This window comes from Capsicum annuum, chromosome 3 (assembly GCF_002878395.1).
Source record: "Capsicum annuum cultivar UCD-10X-F1 chromosome 3, UCD10Xv1.1, whole genome shotgun sequence".
NCBI lineage: Eukaryota > Viridiplantae > Streptophyta > Magnoliopsida > Solanales > Solanaceae > Capsicum > Capsicum annuum.
This window is the reverse complement of record NC_061113.1, coordinates 22667987-22680475: the sequence shown is the minus strand read 5'-3', so window position 1 is coordinate 22680475 and position 12489 is coordinate 22667987. Positions and strand designations below refer to the sequence as shown.

General features: G+C 30.4%; 1 protein-coding gene across 4 annotated transcripts; it reads right to left on the bottom strand.

Annotated features, from left to right (window-relative positions):
• Positions 1-547: 547 nt before the first annotated feature.
• Positions 548-4071, bottom strand: LOC107852790 (FCS-Like Zinc finger 8). 4 transcript variants are annotated; one of them, XM_016697836.2, is made up of 3 exons: positions 2960-4071; positions 1988-2868; positions 548-1015 (listed from the first exon to the last, which is right to left on the bottom strand). In XM_016697836.2, exons 2-3 carry the CDS (start codon positions 2812-2814, stop codon positions 910-912), a joined length of 933 nt encoding a protein of 310 aa, XP_016553322.2. In that variant the 5' UTR covers positions 2815-2868; positions 2960-4071; the 3' UTR covers positions 548-909. The 4 variants fall into 4 exon arrangements, with proteins under 4 accessions (XP_016553322.2, XP_047265147.1, XP_016553320.2 ...); XM_047409191.1 differs by having other exon boundaries at positions 1988-2864; XM_016697834.2 differs by having other exon boundaries at positions 950-1208.
• Positions 4072-12489: the final 8418 nt, after the last annotated feature.

The following is a 12489-nucleotide window of genomic DNA, read 5'->3' as shown; positions in this document are numbered from 1 at the left end:
AACAGGACCACATGCTAGTTGCAACTCGAGGCCACAAATTTAATTATCAAAGCTATGATCCATATCTCTTTATTTTATTTCATCTAGGTTGTCACGCACATTAAACAATAGCATAGGTAGAATAATTTGTTGTAGATTTTATTATAATAGTACTAAATACCATGATAGTCTCTAGCTTAATAATTTAATCTGTAAGCCTAGTCAAAATAGCTAAACTTGGTCAATAAACAAATTCTGAAAAAGGACATCCCAAATAAGATAAAAACGAATATACTTCCTCCTTTTCATTTTACTTAACCCCTTAAACCCCTTAAATTTTAAGGATCGTATATCTCCTTTTATACAATTTGATACAAAATTATCTACTTTTTAAACAGAAATTACAATAGTGGATTTTATCCCCCGTTGAAAAGAGCCAAGTAATATGAAATCGTAATCAATTGGGGTCATTGATTATGATGATGTGTGCATTATTATTATGAGTTTGATTAGTGTATATTATAATACTATAATTAAAGATAATGCCATCAACTTTACTCTAACATCATCAATCAACATCATTATATATCAAACTTTCAATAAAGCATCCAAAGTAGTGTCAGACACCATAATAATCACCTACTACATTTCTTTTTTCAACAAAATAAAAATTCCATCAAATCACTTCAAATATTATCTCATTAACCTTCTTGTTCCTCAACAATGACACTTTCTTACCCCCCTAAAACCAAAAGAAATAAATAAAAATAAATAAAAAAGTGACAGATACATCTAAACAGACTCAATTATCCAATTTGCAAAAAACAGTTTATGAATCTGCAAATAGTCTTTAACAATATCACTTCTTTGTTGCAAGTTGCTACTAGGACAAAACTTGCTATCAGCATTGGAGTGACTACTCAATAATTATTAGGAAATAATACCAAAAACATCATCAGTCTCTGATTTATCCATTCCTTCTTCCAACATCATCTCTTTGTATCTGCATTCACTGCTGCAGAATGCCTTCTCACCTCTAAAAACAACACAGTACAGAGTTACAAAAGGGAATATAACATCAGCATACACTGTGTAATCCTATAAGTGAGGTCTATGGACGGTAGAGTGTGCAGAGGCTGTTTTTGAAGACTCCGCTTGAGTGCATTGGATTGAGATAGCGGCTAATACTACGACATACATGGTGCTCCAGACTACCATCAAGCCTAATCCTAGTGAAAAGCGCGACAATGTTAAACTACATACTGACCTTCTACCCCTAATCTGTGACACCTCCGTACCCTCCTATGTAAGGTCATGAAATGCAATTTTGTAGCGTAAAATATGTAACTTGTAGATGTTAATCTCTCAAAATATTAGTGTCATTTTAAAGAAGCTTTCAGAGAATACAAATACTACTAGAAAATTGCAAAGAGTAGTAAAGCAAACTGGTCTAAAAAAAGGTCTGTCAAACAACAATTAAATCATGAAAAAGAGAAATAAAAATCTCACCCTCATGACCAGATTAATAAACTGACAAACAAATCATATGAAATCATCAAATACTTTAGGCCATGAAACCTAAGCTACTTTTGGACTTAGTCTCATAATATTAAACTAAGTTGCTCGGACTCTCCAAAAATGTTGCCGCACCCGTGTTGGATTCTTAAAAAATACACTATTTTTGGAGGATTCGACACTCACCGAAGACATTTTTAAGAGTTCAAGCAACTTAGATATTAAAGACATTTTTTAAAGGTTGTTTTACAGAAAGGGAAAAGAAACAACTAATTCAGAAACTCTGAATGCTACTAGAAATTTTCTAAATGGCCTGTCCAAATTACCATGCCCAAGAGCAAATTGTACTAGAACAAGTATAGCATCAAACAACTAGCATGTCCAGATTAACATGCACAATACAAACTGTATTAAAACTTTCAAGCAACAACTAACAAACTTGTAAACCGATCATAACTAGGAGCTACTAGGCAAGTTTGAAATTTTGAGTTACCTGTACATGTAAATGTCTTTCCCTATTCCAAGATTCTTCTTGCAAGTGTGACAGTAGCTGAGAAAATTCTCAGATGGATAGGTCATCGGAGGACTAGGAAAAGGCTCATTTTCTTTTCTTGATGCAGAGTACTTAACAACACCACAACAGCTCTCAAGAATGCAATCATCAAATATGTGAGTGGTTCTTGGATTTGGACCATGTGAAATGACACAAGTATACTCCTCAGAAAGCTCCATCTCAGCAGCAGAAAGACTACTAAAAGCCCCAGGTGAATTTGGGGTGTCTATTATGTTGGGATTTGAGGAACCAAATGGAGATTTCTTCACAGGAGATGGTGAAAATCCAGGAGAGGAAAAAGAACCTAACTGGGAATTTCTGGTCTTGATACCAAAATCACCTGGAGAAGGTGGTGAATCAGTAGGGGAACTAAAAGGAGGAGGAAATGTAGGGATCTGAATCTTCAATTGTGAGCCAAGAACAACCATTCTACTCACCGAATTCAATTCTTTTGAATCAGATTTTTCATCAATGAGAGCATCAACAAGGCCAAGACCAACCCCTTTTGTGTCAAGTTTCTGAAAATGAACTCTACTTTCTGGTTTAGGGGATCTTGGAGTGTTCGAGTTTGAATCAGACCAAAAGGGGTTTCTAAAAGCAGAAAAAGGCTTACTATCAAGAATTGATGTAGGACTCATAATAGACTCACTATCAGGAAACCCCTTCGTAGCAAAACAAGTAAACAACCTTGGTGAACCAAAAAAAGAGGAACACAGTTTCCTAGAGTTCTCTGCTGTTGGAGATGGTATAGAACTATAATCTGCCATTATAACTTCCTTGTTATCTCTGATCTTGAACTTTTCCTTAGCAAAAAGATCTTCCTAAACAACAAAATCAAACCAAAGTTTCAAACTTTCCACTTCAAGAAGAAAAACCCAAACTTTATTTTCAACAAATATTATCATTACATACCTTGATTTCAGCTTGAATCCACCATTAACACAATCTATTAACCACAAGATTCAATTTTTAACCAACCCCACAAACTGTTTTTCAATTCTTAACAACTTACAACACTAACACAAACCAAAGTTTCAATTTTCAACCAACCCCACAAACTGTTTTCCAATTCTTGACAACTTACAACACTAATACAAAGTAAAGATCCAAATAAGGGGATGCATAAAGCAACTTTTCTTTCAGCAAGAAGAAAAATGGCAATCCCTCATATCTAAGAACCGACATGAGACTTCAATAGTCATCATCAAAACCAAACATTTTCAAAAGCAACAAAAAAAAAAAATGTCACGCAAAAGGCCTTAATAAGTCTTTGGTCATCTTTTCTTTTGCTTTATTTTCCCCTCTTTTGTTTCTTTGTGAATCCTTACAACACTATTATTATTTCAATATTTGCATTAGAAAGACGCAAAGCCTTACATGCAAACAAACCCCACAAATCGAAAGTTAATCAACAAAAGATGAATATTAAAATATACCCCATAAAAATAAAAAAGAAAAAAGTCTAATACACTCTTCTAGTGCTCCTACTACTAACTTTTTTTTTACTACCTAGTAGTGGGTTTTTGTCCTCTTTCTCAACCCACTACACTTTTAGTCCCTTTTTTCTCCCTTTTCTCCACACTTTGCTCTTGTTTCAGTTTCTTGAAACACCCCATAAACTTTTATTTATTACAATAGAAAGAAATAGTGAATGAAAGATATAAAGGTTGCATGAAAAGCAGTGGTTTATATGAAAACATCTGTCTATATTATTCTGAAATGTGGCAGTTTATTCATGGTGGTTTTTTTGGTTCTTTTTTTTGTTTTGTTTTGTTTTGTTGAGTTGATTGAGAACTCAGTGACTGCAACTGAGGGATGAGGGGGACTCTGTGAAACTGCTCTACAATAATAATACCTATACAAGTCTGTAATATGTGTCTATTTATGGGATTGGCTAAATGGCCACTGAGTCAATTTTCTTGAAGAGATGAGCGCATGAGTAGGGAATAGCTCCAAATTTAAGTGCGTGGGGCGTACAAAATGTACATTTGGGATATTATTATTATTATTATTGTACTACTTTGATTAATTTGTACAATTTGTTTATTTTGTACTGCCTTGTTGATTCTCCAATACATTTGTGAGAAATTAGAAATAATTTAATGGTAAAATATCATTTTCTTACTGTTTGTGATTTATTAGTATCTACCCATACTTTTTGAGAAATTAGAAATAATTTAACGGTACATTTTCTTACTATTTGTGATTTATTAGTATCTATCTTTACACGATAGAAATAAGAGATAACATTATATATATATCACTCTCGTTAAATTTTACTTGTGAAATTTCAACGAGTATATTGTTAATGCTATTGACTCAGGAGCGTAGCACCAAAACAATTCGTGATATGTATAGTGTTACCTTACTTTTTTCATTCCTAACTAAAAATTTGAAATTTGAGCTTTGTTGGAGTACAAAATCATCCATGGTATGGAGAGATTTTTTCTAATATGGAGCGCTTTATTCTAATATGAAACTTTTATTTTCTATTTTTATTTGTAAAAGCTCATATCTTTTGAAGTTTGCAATGATTAAATCAATCAATGAAATCATGCATTTGTGCTTTGTTGCAGTACGAAATCCTCTCATCCCACTGAGCGCTTCATCTCACTATAGAACTTCTCAGCACAATTCTCCAATATAAAAACTAACACAGGATAAAATTTTCAAAAAGAAATCACGAGTAATGAGACAAATATAATTAAAAAAAGAAAAAGAAGAAGATAAATTTAAAAAAAAAAAAAATTCTTTAAGCATGTACATAATCAAATGAAATCACAAGTGAAATAGAAAAAGTACAAAGAAAATGAACTTCTATCACCATGTATAAATTGAATAGAGGAAAGTGACCTTTAAAGTCTCTCAGAAGATAGAGATAGCAAAAATGTGAATGCTCAAATGGATATGTGGACATATTATGAGGGATGAAACTAGAAAGAAAGTTGCATGAGGTGAAATAAGAGTGACTTTCGTGACAAATAAGACGAGAAAAGAGATGTTAAGATGGCTCAGATATGTATGTGAAAAGGATGTGTGAGGATGCGCTAGTGAAGAGGTGTAAGAGGTTGGTTGCAGCAACAATTAAGAGTGGTAGAGGGAGAAGAATTGGATGAGGTGATTAAATTAAATATAACTCAACTTTAGTTGACAATGACATGACTTCATGTAGGATGATAAGGTCGTATAAATGAGTATACGTAGTTTACATTAGGTCAATCAAGGACATGTATGATGGAGTCAAGACACGAGTGATGATGATAGCTGGAGACTCAAGCACTTTTCTGTCGTGATGGGGTGCACCAAGGATCAACACTTAATCTGTTTTGCCTTCGCGAATGGAGGATTGATGAAGCATATCCAAGATTAGGTACCATAGTACATGCTATTTGTGGATGAATATGATTTATTGACGAGATGTGCGATGGGGTTTACGATAGGCAAGAGATTTGGAGATAGAACATGGAGTCTAAAATGTTCATGTTGAAAAAAATTGAAGACAAAGTGCTTAGAATGCAAGCTCAATGACACAACTCATGAAACAGATATCAAAGTGAAGATTGGTATCATGTTATTTCCAAGAAAAGAAGTTTTAAGTATCTTGAGTCTGTAAATTTAGAATTATGGTGAGATCGATGAGGATGTTCAACACTGTATTGGAGCGGAGTGGATGAAATTGAGTCTTGCATCCGGTGTCATGTGTGAGTAGAATGCGACATCAAAACTTAAAGATAAGTTTTATAAAGTGATGGTTAGACTATATATATTGTATGAGACAAAGTGACCAACTATATTATATGAGGTAGAGTGTTGGTCAATCAAAAACTCGCATATTCAAAAGATAAAAGTAGTAAAAATGAGAATGTTAAAATGAATGTGTGTGTATACTAAAAAGATAAGATTGTGAATGAAGATATTCTAGACAAGATAGGAGTGACCCCGTGGTACACAAGATGAAGGAGGCGATATAAAGATAATTAAGACATGTGAAAAGAAGATGTCCAACCCTAAGTAAGACAAGTGAAAGGTTAGCTATGATGTGTATGAGAAGATTAGACGTACACTAAAAAGTACAAAAAGTGGGGGCTTAGACATGACATGAGTCACCTGCAATTTATCAAGGACGTGATTCTAAATATGGAGATATAAAGGTCGAGGATTAAGGTGAAAGGTTAATAGGTAATCACATGTTGCCTGGTTTTTCCTTTCAGTATTAGTACTCTCCTACTATTTTATTCTTTAATTCATTTTTGTACTGCATGTTTTTTTGTTACTTTTTGCTTTGTTTATCATATTACTTTTTACTAAGTAATCGCGTGTTGTTTAGTTTTTTCTTTTGATATTAGTACTCTTTCACTATTTTATTCTTTGTTCTTTTTTGTATTATGTGTTATTTTATTACTTTTTGCTTAGTTTATCGTATTATTTGTTAATGTCATTGTGACCTTAGACAGAAAGATATGAAGGTTGCATGTTAAGGTAAAAGATTAGTAGTGAATGGCGCAGTCTTAGTTTTTGAAAGCTTTGGATTGTTGATGTTTATGTAGTACTAGTTGTATTGTCTATCGTGTTTTAATTATCACACTATTTTATTATTGTTATTATTCGTTACTTATTGGATTTATGCTGCTTTTCTTATTAATTGTTATATTTTTTTTTTCTTATTTTACTTGAATTTATCACGATTAGTCAAGAGTCTTTGAAAATAACGCATCTATTTCCACAAGATATTGATAAGGTTAGTGTACACCCTATTCTTTTCAGATCCACTTAAATATCAGTGGATATATTATTGTTGATATTGTTCTTTCGCTGTTATTTTCATCTTTAACTTCTCCACTATTGTATTTCTTTTTTCAAAATGTTTTTTCAAATACATATGTGTTACTTAGGTCGAGGATCCATAGAGAAAAATCTCTCTATCTTTACAACATAATGTCCTCCCATAATCTCATTTATTCTACACTCGATATGTTATTATTGTTATTTGATTTACTTTTACTTTAGATTAACATACATAATTATTATATTATTTTAAATTTTAACTTCACTTAGTATATAAAATTATTATTTTCAATTTAACCTGCATTTTCTTAAATGATTATGGAACAAAAGCTTTTGAGGAAGACAACCTTTTGTCATTTTATTATTTTCACTCAGATTCCTATCCCACACTACAATATATCTCAAAAATCTTTATGGTTATAACCAAACCACCACATTTGTTTTTTTACTGAATACAGAGATTAATAATTGAAATATGAAAGGTCCAAAAATTTGGTGGGGAAAAGGGGAAAAAAAGGATGAGGTAATCCAATTATTATCCCAAGGGAGTTAGTGAAGGAGTGGGGTAAAGGGGGCAAATGATAGGGCCGGGTGAGTGGGTGGATGGTTCACGGACTGCCTAGTAGCCACTACACTACCATCCTTCTCAAAACCCACAAATGCCTAGAATTTCGTATAATTCATATCTTTCACCTTTTTGTAGGTCCAATCTGAAAAAGTAAGAAACTTAAAAAAAAAAAAAAAAAACAGGAGAGGTTCGGTATAGTATGTTCTTGCTATGTACTAAATTTAGAGAAAGCCAATTATAAAAATCTATTATACTATGAAGTGCATCTTGTACTTCTTCACGTGAAATTATTTAAGTGAATGTGTTATTAATTAAAGGTTTCGAATTTAAATCTTAAATATGTAGAGTTGTTTTGGTTGGAGGGTATTACCTTTAGTATGAGATTTTTTAATACAAATTTATACTATTTAATTAGGTGAGCATCCAACATTGAATAAATTTTATTTTTTTTCAAAAGAAAGAAAATTCTACAACTAGCGCTATAGGGAATGAGTATTTGATATGGTGTATTGAGGATCGGGTTCAACCAGTTTAAAGGTACAATCGTGTTTGAAGGGGTCAGTGGTTGGAAAAAAGTTATCCCAAAATAAATTAGTTATTCCGTGATTACTCGAGATTAGTTATCCCACTATGTATATGTGATAACTTATCCTATCACAATGGTGTAAATGGTGGGTAGGAGTGTACATAGGTCGGGTTGGTTTGGTTTTCTATTTAAAAAAATCAAATCAATTATGTCGGTTTATTAAAACTATAAATCAAATCAAATCAACATAAAATCGATTTCTTTTATTTAGGTTTTAGTTGGTTCTTTCGATTTTTTGATTTTTTTATAATCTTTATTTTTTACAATTATATTGTAATTGAAGTTTAAATCAAGTATGTTTTCATTCATGTGCTAATGAAAAACCACAATTATGAAAAATTGAGTAGTGAAAAACTCTCTTGAAACGAAAAAAATAAAATGAAGAGTGAAAAGTTTAGGTTTTAAGTTTATATTGAATTTTGGATAATTTTATTAGCAATTAATGGATAAATATTACAACTTAAAGACCCAAATATGATTCTATAATCTATATCTATAATTTATAATATACTAAAAGTGTGAAGACCCTTAGAAAAGTGATTCGAACTTTTTACCCGTCTTTTCACTGTTTTTTTTAATTTATTATTTAATTATTTTTTATTATATTAACTAAGCTTCCTAAAATATATGGTAGTAGAATTAATTAACATTTTCCTTTCTACTATACTTCCTAAAATATATGGAGCACTTAAAATATATGGTAGGAGAATTAATTAATAGTTTTTTCTATTGTTCAATTAAAAAAATACTCCTAAAATAGAATTCTATTAATGAAATACTTCTATAAATATTGAGATGTACATTATTGTCGGTATAATAGAATTCAACATGTGTGTATACATATATACATATATATATATATATATATATATATATCTTTTGTTTTCATTCAAAATCATTCTTTCGGGTCAAAATTTTTGCCCAAAAGAGAATTAGTTGGATCAAACTCGAAGCTTTGTGATCACTATTATATTTTTTTTATATAGTTTACGGATCATAGATGAATGTCGATAGGCTTTAAAGAATTTGTTGTGTGAGGGTTAAGTTTAATTGTATTGTTTTAATATCTTTATTATCTTATTGTTTTTTTTGAATTTACAGATGTTAGATGAATGTGAGTCGGCTTTGAATTTTTTTTTTAGGTAAAGATTAGGTTTAATTATATTATCGTAATATCTCTATTAGTTTGTTATTTTGTGGTAGTTTACAGTTCGTAGATGAATCTCGATCGGCTTTGAGAATTTTTTGTGTGTAAATTTTAATTTTAATTCTATTGTTTTGATATCACTTTTATCGTATTATTTTGTTTCTGTTTACAGGTGATAGATAAATGTTGGTCGGCTTTGAGATTTTTTTTTATGTATAATGTTAGGTTTAGTTGTATTATTTTGATATCTCTATTATCATATTATTTTGTTATTGTTTACAGGTGGTAGATGAGTGTCGGACGATTTTGAATTTTTTTTTTGTGTGTAAATATTAGATTTGATTGTATTATTCTGATGCCTCTATCATTATATTATTTTGTTGTAATTTACAGATGGTAGCTGAATGTCGATCGACTTTTAAAAATATTTTTGGTAAAGATTAGGTTTAATAAATAAATTCTCCATCTTTACATACTAAAAAAATATTAAATTTAATTATTATATTCATCTTTATTATTTAAACAAATATCTTATTTAATGTAATGTTTGAACTCATTAAAGTGAGGTACACGCGCAGAACGCGTACACCTAAACTAGTATATATATATATATATATATATATATATATATATACACACATCTACTTTCTAAATATTGAAAATTAATTGAAAAAGTATTTAAAAAGTAGATTATAATTAATATTTTATGCATTAAAAGTTTAATTATATACATGCATATATACATACATATATATATACATATATATATATATTATGTTGGTTTGATTTGGGTTCGGTTTAACTTTTTTTTGATTAACACCAAACCAAACCATAAATTGATTTTTTTTCTCGGTTTGGTTTGGTCTGACACCCCTAATGGTGGGATAAGTAACTTCGGTATTAACAAAAATCTCCAACCAAACATGGAATAAAATAATCCCTCATTTTATCTCGAAATTATTTATCCCTTATACCTCACACCAAACAACCCTTAAAGAGTTTACTTAATAGTTGGGGATTTGATGAAACGTGTGTTGAGGCCTTAATTAGACTCATTTGTGATAATATTCATCGGCGACACTTTATTTCAACGTTTGTGGGATCAGTAATTATATGCTAAGTTTCTAAGTACGAGTTTGTCTCGGGTCTTTAACATTCTCGGAGTACGTAGTGTCTTTGGGTTGGCCACTTTTCATATCGAGGTCTGTTGTTTCATCACATTAGCGGGTCTTGACTAATGATTTATGGCGAAATTTTCTTCTGTTGCATCACCATTAACCAGATAAATTCAAAAATAATGTGCATTGTCAACGATTCGACGAGTATGAGGTGAATCTTCAGTAGCTCAAGGCTTGATTGGTTCCAAATTTGTCTTTTCACTCTTTTAGTTGAGAGCCAGAGGTTTTTGGTTCATCGTGGTGCTCCCAGGTTTGGATTGGGAGTGAGTATTGAGAGTGATCTTATAGTTCAATAGTTGACTCAATATATCCTTAATTTAACTGAAATTTTTAATTAATCTAATTAGTTACCGAATAAAAGGGACCAAATATACACTTCAAATATGCAAATTTGAGAAAATCTTCCCTTGGTTAATAGATTAAAATTTCTTTAATATTTACATCATATATACTATGTAACAATCAAAACTAAGCACCAATGTCTAAGATTGTTGTGAATGGTCTATTTAATTTAAGTTTTTGTTTTCTTTTTCACCAAAAGGGCTATATATATTATGTACGATGTGAAATTTATTAAATTTAACCTTCGATATACTATTCGATGATTTCTACACTTGCTATTACCCCTTTACCTTCGAAAAGGGATATACATGTATATCCCTTAAAGGAGTATTTGATCCTTTTCGTTTAATTATCATCTAAGTAGATTAATTAACAACGCCAATTTAATTATAGACATATTTGAACCAACTATTAAATGGTAAAGACATAAGTTATATTATTAGCGAAGGACAATTTTGCTCAGTTTAGCCTTATTTACAGATAATATTTGACTCTTTTTCCTTTTCAAAATGTAAGATGGAGTTATTTTGGTGAGTCATGACAAAGATTGATTTTAATTTTATAAACATTTTTTTGGTGGAAAAGCATTAATAATATCAACCTACTCCTACTAATTATGCGTCTAAATTTGAAAGAGTATCGAATTGACATTTCACTTATTAGCCTAGTAAGTATGCTTTTTGGATTTTCCCCGAATGTTAAGTACTTGTATTGAAAAATGATTATGTTCTAATTGACACCACGTTGCTCATCACTGAAATTATCTCTTTCAATTAAACAATTTTTATTTTTGAGAACTCAAATTTAAAACTTTCAAAGAGAAAATAATTTCAACTGCTTCACCACAATTCATACTGATGATAAGGATTTTAGACTCTAGTCAAACATTGCACTATGGGTGGGCATGGTATGGTATATACCGAATACCAGATCGAAATTGAAATTTTTTATATCACGGTATGGATGTTATGATATTTGGTAGGAATTTTAAATTATTTTAGTATTTGGTACGGTATTTGATATTTATGCAATAAATATCGAAATACCGTATACCGCACCGAATTTTTTTAATAACATATAAAACCCACATATATATTATATTTAAGATTATTAAATATATTTATATATCATCCATTAGCCAATTGAACACAAAAATAGCTTTTATTCAGAAATAATTTTTTTGGGAAACTTATTATTTAGGAGTACTATACTTAAGTTTAGGTACTGTTGTTAAAAGTTTGCATCTCGAACTATTCAATCGTGATTGAAATGTTATTTTTGTGTAATTGATTAACAAAGATAGTTGTTAGTCTAACATGATTGGGACGTTTTTAAAATTTAAAGTTATAGTTTTTTTATATGAATATTTGTAATTAGAAATCAAATAAAGTATGGTTACCGAATTACCATACTGTAAAATACCAAAATCGAATTTAAAAATACTGAATTATATCGAACTAATTTGATATGGTAATAATATTATTCTTTTAGATATCAAAAACTAAAGTTATCATATTAAAATTTAAAATATCATACCGTACCGTACCATGCCCACGCCTACATTGCACCAATGGCATAATTATTTGAATGGGTTACCTGCTTCAGCTTTAGAGGCCCACAAAGTTTAATCACTCTTTTGTATCCACATCACCCTTGATAAGGGATTAGATACTTTTTTAGCTTGATGTTCAATATTTATATTATTATTTTAATTAATTTAAATTATGTATTGTAGAACGTTCTCACAAAATTTTCTCCTTATCAATCTCAAGATTTTCAATTAAACGTAAAAAAATAATTTTATCACTATACAACAAGTCCGCAATTCATGTTGGT